The following is a 16,481-nucleotide window of genomic DNA, read 5'->3' as shown; positions in this document are numbered from 1 at the left end:
TTGTTTACTTCAGCCTCACTGTTTTTACTATTACTTTTCAAACACTGGAAGAGATGAATTTTTATTTTTCCATTTCCTCATTAAATTTCAATTAGAGTGACTCCAAGCAAAAGAAAGTAAATTCTTCTGCTGACGCTATTAGATGTTTAAAATTCTACTATCATCAGAGATTAATCCTTCGGGTGACTTTCAAAAATTAAGTGATGATGATTCTTTAATTCGACCTTCACCCTTATTTTGGAAATGTCTATCCTATTATTTTTCATTAATTACAAATTACCTCATTTGATAAATATGCCTACTGTGTACTAAATGCTGGAAATAAACTAGATGCTGAATAAATTATGATTCCAGTACCTGAGAAATTCACATTCTAGTAAAAGACAAAAGATAATTAAGTTACAGCACAGTTGGTGCTATATTTATTTATATAACCTATTCCAGAAAGACTTAAGATTACTTATGGGGGCATATAAAATACCATCAGTTGGCTGCATAAATTAAAACTAGGAAGAAGATAAAAAACATGAGATTAGACTTCCACTTCTAAGGAGTACAGAATAAATGGTGGTAGACCAGTGCTCCCACAGAATACAGCTAGCAAAACTGGAGGGGAGGGGGAAGAATTACAGAAATCTTATGTTTGAAGCCTGCAGAGAGTGGCTCCAACAATAAGAATGAGAGAGGCTAAGACTCCAGAAAGAGAAAGGCTCAAAAATCAATTGACTGCTATAGCTGCTTTTATCCAGAAACGTCTGCCAATTCTGAGTGTGGAGGGTCTGACTCCCAAAGAAGGCGGCTAGTGGGGAACAGAAAAACCAGGAAAGCTTTTGGAAGAGACTTGGGAAGGCCTCTAACACGTTGTCATCAGGAGACTAAAATCCTAATCAAAAAGTCTCTGAAAAACAGAATAAAGCATTTGGTAGTTCCAGAAAACAAAATAATACTTTAGGACTACCAGAGAAAGGGTGCTAAAAAATACATCAAACCTAGGTTGAAAACCCTGGATGGTCAGAGGCAAATGAAAGGCTGAGCAAGACTTAACAGGGTTGGAATACAGCCTGGATTCAGCATAATTCCTGACTGGATGGTGATCAGCTACCATTCTATCTTCCAAAGGAAGATAACATCAGTAAGGAAAGTGAGCATTATCCTATACTACGAGCCCTGGGCATTAGAATGTCCTTGGCCAAGTTTTGTTCAAATGGATGAGTGGACTCCACCTGTTTACTCCGTGATCTTTTTCTACTCTGTTCTAATTAATACATTTGACACGATGGTTGGCAATAGGGTAAGTATAATGGCATTTAACGAACAATAAAAGTGCTAAAGAAAAATTTAATACATACTCTCTGGCATTCAATAAAAAAAAAAAAAAACCTAAATATGCCAAAAAATAAGACTGCATGACAAAGAGAGGAAGAGAGAAAACACAAAAAAAGAGACGCAAGACAATCCAAATATTCCAAATCAGTGATGAGAACTTTAAAATAACCATGATTAATATGACCTAGGGAATACAGGAAAAGATGGATATAGATAAAAAGATAGGCATTTCTATCAGAAGACTAGAGTTTATTAAAAAGGAATCAAATTAAAATTCTAGGACTATATGAAATTAAAAACTCATTTAATGAGTTAAACAGTAGATGAGAAACATCAGAAGACAAGATTAATGAAAAGAGAAGTCAATAGAAAATAAACAAACTGAAGCACAGAGAAAATGAAGAGAAAATACAGAAAAGGATATAAGGCAAGTGGAGCCGGGTAAAATTTATCATATATGTAATTGAAGGTTAAAAAGATATTAGCCAAGGGGCGCCCAGTGGCTCAGTTGGTTAAGTGTTCGACTTCAGCTCAGGTCATGATCTCGCAGTTCATGGGTTCCAGCCCTGCATCAGGAGCTGACAGCTCAGAGCCTGAAGCCTGCTTCAGATTCTATGTCTCCTTCTCTCTCTGCCCCTCCCCCACTCATGCAAGCGCATGCACGTGCACGCGCTCTCTCACTCTCAAAAATAAACATTTTAAAAAATTTACAAAAAAAAAATTAGCCACATCTTTCCAAACTTGATGGAAGATCAATGGCATGGGTAAATATGTTGGTAAACGCAAACGTGTATTGCCTGAATATCAAGTGTAAAATACAGTAATAAAAGAATCTTGTAGAATGTAAAATATATGTAGACTTAAAATGTCTCAGGATGAGAATGAATAAATGGTTCTAACACTACTGGAGAAGCAGTGAGAGTTAGATTTATATTTCACTGTAACAAATCAAGAGTAACTGCTAAAAGGATAGCAATCATATATATAGAAAATGAAAAAGAATATATGACTAACAAGTCCCTAGAAAAACTGGAATAGTGGAATAAATAAAAAATACTTTACTGACATATAAGAAGAAAAAAAAGTAAACACAAAGAGTTAAATGGTAGCTATAAACCCAAATATAACAACATTAAATGTAAATCGACTAAATACTCCAAATAAAAGGTTGGATAAGAGGCAAAATTCAATTCTATCCTGCCTATGAGACACGTTATATTTAAGGACAAAAAGATTAAGGGGCGCCTGTGTGGCTCAGTCAGTTAAACGTTGACTTCAGCTCAGGTCATGATCTCCTGGTTCATGAGTTCGAGCCCTACTTCAGGTTCTGTGCTGACAGCTCAGAACCTGGAACCTGCTTTAGATTCTGTGTTTCCCTGTCTCTCTGCCTTTCTCCTGCTCATGCTCACTCTCTCGAAAATAAACATTTAAATAAAAATGTTTAAGGACAAAAAGATTAAAAGTTAAGGGTGGAAAAACATACAACATACATACAAACATTGGCTGAAAGAAAGTTTTATCTAATAGCAGACAAAATAGACATTCAGGCAGTAACAGTATTAAAGACATTTCATGATGACAAATTAATCCAACCCCTAGGAAGAGATCACAACTCTTAATCTGCACATACCAACAAAATACTGACAGCTAAAATGACACACTAAAAGAAGAAATAGACAAATGTACACTCAGAGACAGACTTTAACATACCTCTCAAAATCAGATAGACTAAGCATACAAAAACCAGTAAGGTTACAGAAAATAGGAATAACAAAATTAACATACTTAGATCTAACTAGCATAGACAGAACATGCAATCAATGACAGAATATATGTTTTTCAAATATACATGAAGTATTTATCAAAACTAACCATATGCTGTATCATAAAGCAAGCATAAACAAAATGTCAAAAGTTTAATTTTTTTTTTCAACGTTTATTTATTTTTGGGACAGAGAGAGACAGACCATGAACGGGGGAGGGGCAGAGAGAGAGGGAGACACAGAATCAGAAACAGGCTCCAGGCTCTGAGCCATCAGCCCAGAGCCTGACGCGGGGCTCGAACTCACGGACCGCGAGATCGTGACCTCGCTGAAGTCGGACGCTTAACCGACTGCGCCATCCAGGCGCCCCCAAAATGTCAAAAGTTTAAAAGCTTTCAGAATATGTTCTCCGTAGAGTAGAATTAAGTTGGAAATAAGTATCTAAAAATAACTAGAAAACCCTAAACTGTTGGAAAGATAAAAATTTTTTTAAATAATCCCTGAGTTGAAGAGGAAATCCCAACATAAATTAGAAAACATTTTTTTTTTAATTTTTTTTTTCAACGTTTATTTATTTTTGGGACAGAGAGAGACAGCATGAACGGGGGAGGGGCAGAGAGAGAGGGAGACACAGAATCGGAAACAGGCTCCAGGCTCTGAGCCATCAGCCCAGAGCCCGACGCGGGGCTCGAACTCACGGACCGCGAGATCATGACCTGGCTGAAGTCGGACGCTTAACCGACTGCGCCACCCAGGTGCCCCTAGAAAACATTTTAAATAAATTAATAATAAAGACACAACATTTCAAATCTTGTGAACAATCCCAAAGTAATGTCCAAGAAGGGCATCTGTATTTAAAAGGTATTTACTAGAAAAGAAAGGCTGAAAAACAGTAATCTAAAACCCCATCACAAGAAATTAGAAAAAGAACAAGAACTTAAATAAAGGGTAAGGAAAGAAATACTACAGACTTTTTTTAAAGAATAAAAAAATATTTTAAGAGGATATTTTAAAGGTCTTAGGAATAAATTTGATAACACACATGAAGAACTCACTGAAGGCTGATTCAAGAAGTAAAAGGAAATCTGAATTCTACAGTGTCTATTAAATAAATTAAATCTGTTACTAAAAGACTTCCCACAAAAACAATTAGCAGTTCAAATTTCTTCCCTGGTGAATTCTTCAAAAAGTTTAAGAAAGAAATAATCTAATCTTACACAAATTCTTCTGCAGAGGAATATTTCCCAACTTGCTTTATAAGGTCAGATAATCTAAATGACAAAACTAAACAAGGACACTATAAGAACAATTACAGATAAATCTCTTTCATGAACATATACGCAAAAATCCCAAAAGAATATTAACTCATTAATATATATATTATTAATATATATGTTATATGTAAAATATATTAAATATATGTAAAAGCATGTATTATATATATCATATATATATAATATATATTAAAAAGTTAACAATATAGCACATGTTTTTATTCCAGAGTAGTTTAACCTCCAAAAGTCAATCAATGTAATTTACCACATAAACCAAAAAAAAGAGAGAGAAATTATGTTTATTTTCGTAGACAGAAAAAACATTTGATCGCAAATATCTGCTTCATGGTAAAATTGTTAATATTTTCTACAATAATGTGGTCCTAGGGAGTGCAGCAAAACAAGAAAACAAAGGTGTAAAAGTTGAAAAAGGAAGAAATAAAACAAGCAGATGACATGACTATATTCAAAATTAAAAAAAAAAACTGCAGAAAATCTGTTAGAATAAGTAAACCTGGTTAAGATTACTAGATCACAAAACAAGTATTTTACAAGGTTGATTTTATGTCTATGCATCAGCGAGAAAAAAAGAGATTGAAAAAAATTTTAATGATTTGTTACAATATAAAAAATATAAACAAATAGGTTTAAAAAGAGATATTCAAAACTACCAACATGTTTGAGAAAAATTTAAGAATATTTAAATATATGAAGGGTAACGTTCTTTTTCTTGACCTGGGTATTAGTTACACTGTAGTGTTCTCTTTGCAAAAAATTCACTGAGCTATGTGCACTTTCTGTATACAGATTATAAATCAGTAATTATTTTTTTAATGTTTATTTATTTTGAGAGAGACAGCATGCACATGTGCAAGTAGGGGAGGGAGGAAAAGAGAAAAAGAGAGAGGGGGAGAGAGAGAGAAAAGAATCCCAAGCAGGCTCCATACTGTCAGGCACAGCCTCCATCCCACAAACCATGAGATCATGAGACCAGAAATCAAGAGTCGGAATCTTGGGGCACCTGGGTGGTTCAGTCAGTTAACTGTCCCACTCTAGATTTCAGCTCAGGTCATCATCTCACCGTTTGTGAGTTACAGCCCCACATGGGGCTCTGCATTGATGGTGCAAGCTGTCCCTTGCTTGTCCCTCCCTCTCTCTGTCCCTCCCCTGCTTGGTCTCTCTCTCTCAAAATAAATAAAAATAAACTTAAAAAAAAAAAAAAGGAGTCAGAATCAACCCACTGAGCCACCCAGGTGCCCCAGTAATAATTTATATGAAAAATGTGGAAACAAAGAACAGCTAAGAATAAGGCTAAATGTAATACTCCCATGTTCTACCTATCATTTAAAGCTTGGCTACAGATTTAATACTAAAATTTCTAAAGCTGTGTAAGAAAAGAGAAGTTGTCAGTTACACATTTGTGTCCAGTAGATATAAATACACCAACTGCCTAGAGATAGAATTCTTGGCACTAAAATAAGACCGATATTTCTCACAAAATCTTTACAAAAAGAAGACACTTCTTGACATAATGATGTTCTTGACAACAATGTCAAGACCTGTGAATGCTTCTTCTGATGACCCACAATATAGGCTAGCGGAATCTTACCAACACACAATTTTGTAAAAGCAACTGGTTAAAGGAGTGTGTGAACATACCCAACTGCTTTCTGATGATTTGGACCGACTCAGAGACAGATCTTTTAAACCTATAAGACTGAATACAACAGTGGATAAGCTTCACATATTCTCCCCTGAGTATCTTATCTTTCAACTGAGCTTCTCAAATTTATCTATCAGCAGTGAAGTTACGATAAGCAGTGCAGGTAAATGTGTGGAGGACAGCTATTCTTTGTAAGTTGAGTATGAACACATTTTAGCTAGGGAAAGAGATAATAACCTTCTATGAAGGCTGAGAAGCTTATCCAGGACCCATAGCTGAAAAGATTATCATGCTACCTCGGTTGTGAATACCTACTATCAGGGCTCTAACAATCCTTAGAAATGATACTGAACCTGCTCCAAGAGAATACAACTAAAAATGTTGATCAAAGACCAGACCCCAAGTTCTGCCACACATAGCATGACTAAAAGAGCTTTCACCAAAAATATAATCACTATAGCCAAGGGATGAACAGTCTCATGAGGGATACTCAAGCCAATAGTAACAAGTAGAGTAAGTCACTGGATTTAAAGTTAAAGGATTATATTGCCAATAATACTCAGTAACATTTTACATATCTGCATTTTACCCACCAAGTTCAAGCATAAGAATAGACCTTCTTTCTGATTATTCATCAAGTAGAATGTGAAGTTCAGAGTGCTAAAGATCACTCACTTAACTAAGGCCTCTGGATGCCTTTTTTTTTTTTAACATATGATAAATTTACTTATCTGCTTTCCTAGATCACAACCAATTATAAGAAGCATGTGAGGATGGAAGCATAAAGGAAAGAGCTGCCAGAAACAGGCAAAGTTGTAAGAAATAACAACTTGGTAGGAAGCGACAGCAGAATACAAAACCAGACAAAAAACTTGAAAGACAATCTTCAGGGGGGCCATGTAGCAAAAAGCTCTATGTATTTCAAGAGTCCCCAGGGCAGCCACTGCAGAGGGCATATTCACAGAAACAGATTCAGAGTGAAGTCTTTAATAAGGATTTTATTATTCTTTAGAGAGTCTTTTTAAAGAAGGTAGGGAAATGTGTCATCCATTTTTAAAAGCAGTTCACCCAAAATATTTTAAATATTGTTATTTATTATGGCTTAAATTTGAACACTTAAAAGCTTCAGTTATTCAGAAGACTGTACTCCACAATTAATGCTGAGTAGGGCACTCTAGCTAATGGGAGAATTTTAAGCTTAACTCAAACATTAATAATATGGAAAATATGAGCATCTCATTCCCTGACTACACTGGAAAAATAAGGCCCTACTGTTACTTGAAATAACTTTCAAATTATGAAGTAATATATTCACCTACAGACATCGAAGAATAACTATGTACATCTTATTAGAAGTACTTTAAATTTGATAACCATCATTTGTCTCCACTCATCACACTTTCTCCTTAAATCACTCGTTAATCCTTTCTCCTCACAAGACAGGAAAATTATGACTGTGTGAGGAGTTTCTCTTAAAGAATTGATGTAAAAGCTGATTATTATTTTAAAAGCTGTTTATGCATATATATTTAAACTGTATACTGTAACAGCTTTCTCATAAAACAATATTAACCCACAGAAAGAGACTAGATTTAAATTCTCCTTGTCAACAGAAGTAAAATTAAAGGAATATGTAAGCTTTTCAGTAAAACATGAAGCTTAAAAATGACAGAAAAAATGACTAATGTACCTGATTTCCTATGGATGAAAAATGCAGGCTAAAAAAAGCCTATAAGACCTTAAAAAATTAATTTTTCAAAGTTCTAAATGGTAGAGAATATGCAGGGAAAATACTAGTTGGTACACAGAGCCAACATCAGTCTACGAATATTTTGGAGTTGAGTGTGGAATATTTAGAAGCCTCAAATGACCTACTTTCTCTCCACCACAATCTGTAAAAAGCATGATAAAATAGTACTTACTTACTAAGTACCATACAAGTATTTTTAAGGCTGCAATACAATGTTCAATGGAACAAAAACAAGTGATGAAATAATTACATACACAATCACAATGTACTGCAATTTAATTCAGGTCTTGACTATCTTAACCTAACCAAATAACCCACTTCAAAAGTTTAACACCATAACAATATTGTTGCTGTATAAGGCTTTAAACCTAAAGAATTAGGAAGATACATAATAAGGTTTCAAAACTAAGCTGCGAATATGCATAACATTTAAGGGTTAAGGAAAAAGCATTACTGTATAAGTATTATAGATACAGTAGAATGATATGTGGTGGTAATGGGGGGGGACCTTTGCTTTGGTTTGCTTTGTTAAACTGTTCACAAGTTTTCTAGAACATCAGTAGAGAAACAAAATGGAAGGCACAGTTCAAAATATTTTTCTTTAAAGAGAAAAATGCACATGCCTCATCTAGCTACCATAAAACCTATGTCTACCATTACCCTGCTCATATTTGGAGAAATTCAAAAGAAAAAAAATGAACACATTTGGCATCAAGACTATTATTAGTTTTAGGCCTGTTACTGAAGCTTACTAATGATCTAGTACAAGATTATTTTACATATGTGAAAACTAGAAAATGAGACGTTTGCATGGCTTGTTAAAGGACATACAACTAGTCAATGACAAGGTAAACTTAGAACTCAAACTCTAATCCAACTTCTTCCCAACTTAACTATCAAATCACCTCTAACATGATAAATAAAAATTAAAAAATGAATTAAGAGACATGGGTGAGATTCTACAATATGGTAACTCTGAAAGGCAAAGAAACGCAAATGCATAAATATTGATTTGTTCATTTTGCTGAATTAGGGGCAGAGCTACTTAAAGCATACAAATGGCCTATAGTGACTTTTTTTCCCAAAAAGTAAAAGCCTTTTAGACAAAGCCTATCAAACAGATCCCATTACTATTGAGATGGATGTAATTTATATAAACTATCGCCTCTTCGGACATAAAGAACAACCTTAGTAGTAAATCCACATAAATACATGTTGAAAAACTGAAATGTATTTTAGCTACAATACTAAACTTAACAAGTAAATTATAACTAAGGTCAGCACTGATACTCATTCACAATCGAAAATAATTATGCAAATAAAATTAATGAAAATACAGCTAGCCCAAACAGCTGTCCACACAAATCAGTGTGATATAACTGAAATTTCTTATCCATAACTTAAAATGTTATTTAAGGTTGAGATACAAGCCCTTTTTTCAGGCCTCGGCCTCTGATGAGGGAGATGAACATTAAATAACCTAAAATCGGCCATGACAAAAATGGAGAAGCAAAAGAAATAGCACCCACCACTGAATTTATTCATTCAATAAATACTTCCTGAGCATCAGATGCTATAGTAGGAAGGTTTTAAAAAAGTAAAAAAATACAATTGAGCAAAAAGCTCTCCTGTGAAATTTAACTCTGATGGAGCTTATAAAATACGCTACCCCAAGAAGCGCTGTATATGTTGGATCCTGCTTGAGATGACTGTCTTTTAGAAAAATAAAATAATCTCTAATGTAGATAAAATAAAACTAAGAAATCAGCCTTGCTTATTTTTCTGTTTTTCCCAACTTAAAAAAAAAAGATTTATCTGGATTTAAATACATTTAAAACCTGTCTTCCTCAAAAGGTTGCATCCTAGACAGCACAAATGGTAAATTAAACCAATTCCACATTATAATATGGTTTACAGCTCTAAGTGCAGTAACAGCGAGGCAGGTCTTCCTGCTATATAGGCAAACATCTGTAACAGTCCAAATTAAAAACAACAAGTCGCTCAAAGTTATTGAATATAAGTCCTAGTATAAATATCTGTATCTGTATAATGCATAAGATGCCAGACACATGTTACACAGGAAGAAATATACAGACAGAAATTGCAAGGAAGGGAAAGGTGTGATCATTCCCTAATTCTTAGAGGATTACCGATAGTTGCTGCGGAGGTGTTTGGTGAAAAATCAGTTATTTCTGAATACTAGATTTATAGATACTAATTATTCCTTTTTATGTTTCTATATGTTCCAGAGTAAAGGAATACTACATTTACAATTAGAAAACATTGAAGGAGAGGCAGACGTGGAATAAATCATTGACATGAAGCCTCGGTATCTTCCACAGTCCCACTCTTAAAAACAACTGCAGAAACTGCACTAGCACTGCAATTCAAAAGTGGAGAGAGAAAACACACTCACTCACACACACACACACACACACACACACACACACACACACACAGCAGGCTTGTTGTAGTAGACACTCAATATTGGTGGAATGAAATGACTGAATACATATGTAAACAAGCCAAAACAAAACCAAAATGCATTCCGATTTTGAGACAACACAGTAAATAATCACAGTGACGACGATTTTACCAAAAGCTAGTTGACAGCTTAATGTGCAGTAAATGAAAGAGCACTTCCTCCCTGCCCTCCTCGTTTACTCTGACACTAGAAGGCACATTCAAAACAAATCCTCCCCCAGCCCCGCCCCAAGCCTTCTCCTCGCTTGCTTCCAGTGCTGAAACTGACGGAAAGTCCCCGGCCTCAGCGGTGCCCAGACCCCGGCCCCTTTCAGGGCGCTCGCGCCGGCGGACACGCCCGGTGCGGCAGAGACTGGGGCTACAGCCCCGGGTCTGCGGGACCCCCAGGGAGCACGCGCGCTCGCCCGAAGCCCGAAGCCTGGGGCGCCGGCGGCCCCCTCCCCTCGCAGCGCTCTGCGGGCCGCGCCGTACCTGCACACGGTGATCAGGTTCCTCCTCTCCACCGCAGCATTGCGGGCGCTCAGGCTCTTCTTGCCGCCGCCGCCGCCCCCGCAGCGGCTCCCGCTCAGGCCCCCCAGGCTTCGGGAGGCCATGGCAGGCTGACCCCGGCGCCCCTTTTGTCTGGTGCTACCCTTCCTCTCCACCCCCCCCCCCCCCACCTGCTCCGTAACGCTCTTGTTCGTTTTGCGACCGTGGGAGGACACTGTAGGGTCGTGGAAGGAGCAGGGACCGACGGAGGATGTGGAAGACCGCGGGGTAACCGGTACCCGGGCACTGACGGCTCACGCTCCGCACCCAAGCCCAACACACACACACACACTCACTCGCACACACGCGCGCACCTCCCCCGCCCTCGCGCGCGCCGCCGGCCTCGGGCGGCGCGTGCGGGGCGGCGTTGGGCGCTCCCCTGCTTCCTGAGGGACCTCGGCTGCCAGCACGCGCGCGTTCCCGCTGGCCCTCACGCCCTACCGCCCGCCTTCGGCCGCCACTCGCGCCCCAGCTGCGGCGGCCACGGTGAAGCCACGGACCTGGCGCGCGCAGCCCCGCCCGCCCTGCACCTATCAGACTAACGCAGTCCACCTGGAGCCAATCGCGGCACGCGAGGGGCGGGGCCGGCCGCGTGGCCTTTTTAATGCAGCGTGCTGGAGCACCTCCCCGGCGCGTGGGCAGCTGTCAAGACGCCGGGCTCGTGCTCGCAGCACGCGTGCCGCAGGCAGCCAGCACGCATCGGAGCGGCGTCGCAGTTTGCCCGGGGATTGTGGGATGCGGGGCGCCGGAGAGCCCCAGGCAGAATGCTGACCCTTGCAGAAAGCCTGGCTTTAACCACTAGGATCCCTAGCAGTTGATCTTTTTCCTGCCCTTAACCTCTTCTAAGGTCCTCGGTCCCGAAAATGAAGCAGTCCGGCTGTCACACCCTACCTAGCACTTGACTCTCAGGAATGGAGCAGGGTTGTTTTTTTTTTTTTGTTTTTTTTTTTTTGGTTTTTTTTTTTTGTCCTAATTTCTTCCCCTGGCCTGGAAAACAGAGACAAATAGCCCCAGGGAGGGAAAATGCCCGTGGAATATCCCTCTTGAGCGTCTCATGATGGAATTTCTTGACCATCCACTCCACATCGCTCCTACCCTAGACCCAGCATGTCCTGTAGCCAGGACTGACCAGCGCGGTGCTAATGTGCGGTCTTGCCCCTTCCCGCTTCTCCTGGCCTGGGCAGCGACTCCGGGGTTGCGTGGGGAACAGTGAGTCTAGGGAGGGTTGGCCCTTGGCTCTTCTGGGCTGCTCCCTGAGAAGGGTACCGCTCTTGTCGCGCGTGTTTGGAATCTAGCGCCCACTTTGCAAAACTTCACCCCCTGGCCTTACCAGCAGGAAGGTCTTGGCCTCTACCTGGTTCTCCCGTACTCACCTATGTGGCGGTCCATCTCCCTTGGCATCAATATGCTCAGATTTAAAGTGAAATCCGTTAATAACTACGGGCCTTGTGGAACCTTCCCTGCATAGAACAAGTACTCAATAAACGTTCATTAAATGTAACTTCAAGTTACATTTGGCATTATTTTGCTGAAATTTTACAATTTTAGTGTCCCCCAAATCCATATAACTTCCACCTTTAATTTTGAAGTTTCTGTCAAAGATGATTGTTACAGAATACATCGTTTAGTGTAAATGGATATCTGGCCTTCATGTATATTATACAAAGGAGGTATTGTTACTTTATGCCGAACACTTTAAAAAGAGTTTTGTATAATAAAACTGTAGATTACTAATATCTGAGTTTGTAAAAAAAAAAAAAAAAAGTCTCTATAGATAAAGGCAAAGACAGCCCTTTCAGCTACTAACTCTAATCATAATAGAATAAAAATCTGTGTAGAAAAAAAATACTTGTCTTAACTAACTTACTGCAATAAACATTCACACATTAAAATTATAAAAAATAACTTAGACTTTAAACTTTATATTTCTAAAATAATAAAAGCAGGAGGGTTTTCTAGGTCAGTGCACTTGTCTCCAAACATTTCTTGTCTGCTCTCTGCCAACATGGAAGCTTTTAAGGAAGTTGCCATTCTAGAAGCTCTGACTTAACTTGTCCCCTCTTGCTAGACCAACGGTGAATTCAGAAGTAGCCATAAGGAAATAGATACACTAGCTATGCATGCAGTCATTGCAAAATATTTGCACTGGCAATGACAAACACTGCTCAAACTGATTTTTTTGTTGTTTAAAAACAAGTGAAAACTGCATAAGGAAAAGAGTGGAAAGCTATCAGTTATCAAGAAAATTCCTAGACCCCTATGCTGGTTTGTCCCACAGGAAGGAGAGGACACACAAGTCCTTAACACTTATCAAGAAGACAAAACTAAGTGGTTTTGTCAAATACTGGAAAGTGAGGTGTTGTTATTCTTAAAATTGGCTCTCTAGCTTCAAGTACATTTTCATATTGTTTGTACTACAAATTTTTACTTACAACTGAAGACTTACTAAAACTCCATCTTAGATGATCAAGTAATAAAGTTTCTTCAAACGCTACTTGTTCAGCGAATTCGGTTGACACAGGTATTTGCTGAAAAGATTTCTTGTTAAGAAAGAACTTTTTTTTTTTTTTGTATGTACAACGAGTCATTAAACTGCCACATGGGGGCCTTATCTGATAATGCTTTTTCTTGATTATCCTGAGCAATGTGTCCTGGGCCTCATTCTTTCTTTACATGACTAATCTGGAAATAATCAATTATATCTGCTACAAAATATAATACTACTAGAAAGTCACATGAGTTTTTATACTGCTTCTTAAACTTTCATCAAAACCAGTTACAGTCTTTATTTTATTTATTTGAGCACTTGAACATAGGTTATTTAGAGATGTAAAAAGACTCACAATAAAAATAATGAAAAAAGCAAATGCCTAATTTAAAGTATAAAAATGCTGTTTGACACACACACACACACACACACACACACACACACACACACACACAAACCAGCATCCATTCTTGATAAAAACCCTCAACAAAGTAGGGAATGATGGAACATACCTCAACATCATAAAGCCCATATGCGAAAGACCCACAGCTAATATCCTCAGTGGGGAAAAACTGAGAGCTTTTCCCCTATAGTCAGGACCAAGACAGGGATGTTAACTTTCATCATTACTATTCAACATACTATTGGAAATCTTAGCCTCAGCAATCAGACAACAAAAAGGCATCCAAATCAGCAAGAAAGGAGTCAAACTTTCACTATTTGCAGACAACATAATACTCTATGTAGAAAACCTGAAAGACCCCACCAAAAAATTTTTGGAATACATGAATTCAACAAAGTCACAGGATTCAAAATCAATGTACATAAATCTGTTGCCTTTCTATACACCAATAACAAAGCAGCAGAAAAAGAAATGAAGGAATCAGTCCCATTTACAAGTACACCAAAAACAATAACAAACTTAAGAATAAACCTAAACAAAGAGGTGAAAGATCTGTACTCTGAAAAACTATTGAACATTTATGAAAGAAATCGAAGAGGACACAAAGAAATGGGAAAAAATTTCCATGCTCGTGGATTGGTTAAAAGAATAGACATTGTTAAAATGTCTATACTACCCAAAGCATTCTACACATGTAATCCAATCCTGATCACCAGCATTTTTAACAAAACTAGAACAAACAATCCTAAAGTTTGTATGGAGCCACAAAAGACCCTGAATAGCCAAAACAATCTTGAAAAAGAAAAGCAAAGCAGGAGGCATCACAATTCCAGATTTCAAGCTATATTACAAAGCTGTAGTCATCTAGACAGTATGTACTGGCACAAAAATAGACACATAGATCAATGGAACAGAATAGAAAGCCCAGAAATGGCCCCACAACTATATGGTCAACTAATCTTTGACAAAGCAGGAAAGAATATCCAATGGAAAAAAGACAGTCTCCTCAGCAGAAGGTGTTGGGAAAACCAAACAGCAACATGCAGAAGAATGAGCCTGGACCACTTTCTTACACCATACACAAAAATAAATTTGAAATGGATGAAAGACCTAAATTTGAGACAAGAAACCATCAAAATCTAGAGGAGAACGTAGGCAGCAACCTCTTTGACCTTGACCATAGCAACTTGTTGCTAGACACATTGTTGGAGGCAAGGGAAACCAAAACAAATATGAACAATTGGGACTTCATCAAGATAAAAAGCTTCTGCACAGAGAAGGAAATCATCAACAGAACTAAAAGGCAACCTATGGAATGGGAGAAGATATTTACAAATGACATATCGGATAAAGGACTAGTGTCCGAAATCTATAAAGAACTTATCAAACTCAACACCCAAAAAACAAATAATCCAATGAAGAAATGGCAGAAGATATGAATAGAATTTTTTGCAAAGAAGACAACCTGATGGCTAACAGACACATGACAAGATATTCAACATCATTTATCATCAGAGAAATACAAATCAAAACCATGATGAGATACCACCTCACACCTATCAGAATGGCTAAAATTAACAACACAGGAAACAACATATGTTGATGAGACTGCAGAGAAAGGGGTACCCTTTTACACTGTTGGTGGAAATGCAAACTGGTACAGCCACTCTGGAAAGTGTGGAGGTTCCTCAAAAAGTTAAAAATAAAACTATCCTACAAAGTATTTACCCAAAGGATACAAAAATATAGATTTGAAGGGGTACATGTACCCCAATGTTGATAGCAGCATTATCACCAATAGCCAAACTATGGAAACAACCCAAGTGTCCATAGACTGATGAATGGATAAAGAAGATGTGATATACAATGGAATATTACTCAGCCATCAAAAGAATGAACTCTTGCCATTTGCAACAATGTGGATGGATTTAGAGGGTATTATGCTAAGTGAAGTAAGTCAGAGAAAAACAAATATCATATGATTTCACTCATATGTGGAATTTAGGAAACAAAACAGGTGAACACAAGGAAAAAAAGAGAGAGGGAAGCAAACCATAATAGAGTCTTAGTGATAGATGACAAATTGAGGGTTGATGGAGGGTGGTGGATGGGCTAAGTAGGTGATAGGTATTAAGGAGGGCACTTGTGATGAGCACTGGGTACTATATGTAAGTGATGAATCACTAAATTCTACTTCTAAAACCAGCATTACAGTGTATGTTAACTACCTTGAATTTAAATAAAAATTTGGAAGAAAAAAAAGTATGAGAATGCTGTAGAACTGAATGGGCAGACCATACTTATTCACCATTTTCCCAACCTCCTCTTTCTCCCCATCAAGAAAGACAATAGTACAACTGTAGCATACAAAACACCCTCAAATTTAAAATGCTATGAGCAGGAAAGATTATCAAACCATTGTTTATTTTAATTTCAAAGAAGAAGTGGACTTTCTAAGCATGCCCAGACACAGCAATCATAAAGGAAAGATTGATAAATTGTAAGACACAAAATTTTTAAAACATCCCCCAAACAAGAGAGGGGATGTGAAGACAAAAGCAGAGGGTAGAGAGGAAAGAAGACAGTACACTGCTGGCTTTGAGGATAGAGGAAGGGGGCAGGAGCCCAAGGGAGCACAGGAGACTTCTGGATGCTGGAAAAGCAGTCCTCATATACAAATGCACTGGGTAGCAGTGGAGACCCATGGGGCCAATCAGGCTTGGAAGCAACAATGCAGAGAAAACTCCTCAGATGCAGGCCTTGGACACAAACTCCTTCCTGCTAGCATACTCCTGTGGAGGC

The 16,481-nt window shown here is 38.1% G+C and overlaps 1 protein-coding gene across 4 annotated transcripts in view; it reads right to left on the bottom strand.

Annotated features, from left to right (window-relative positions):
- RUNDC3B (RUN domain containing 3B) overlaps window positions 1–10,875 on the bottom strand; it is a 154,971-nt gene extending 144,096 nt beyond the window's left edge. For all 4 annotated transcript variants that reach the window (XM_047842025.1, XM_047842043.1, XM_047842036.1 and 1 more), the window contains exon 1: window positions 10,732–10,875. In XM_047842025.1, coding sequence (XP_047697981.1) covers window positions 10,732–10,853 — 122 coding nt within the window. In that variant the 5' untranslated portion in view covers window positions 10,854–10,875. The remainder of the gene's footprint in view (window positions 1–10,731) is intronic.
- Between the last annotated feature and the right edge of the window lie 5,606 nt (window positions 10,876–16,481).

Source organism: Prionailurus viverrinus, chromosome A2 (genome assembly GCF_022837055.1).
Source record: "Prionailurus viverrinus isolate Anna chromosome A2, UM_Priviv_1.0, whole genome shotgun sequence".
Classification (NCBI taxonomy): domain Eukaryota; kingdom Metazoa; phylum Chordata; class Mammalia; order Carnivora; family Felidae; genus Prionailurus; species Prionailurus viverrinus.
Note: the sequence above shows the minus strand (reverse complement) of the source record. Positions and strands in the feature narration are given on the sequence as shown.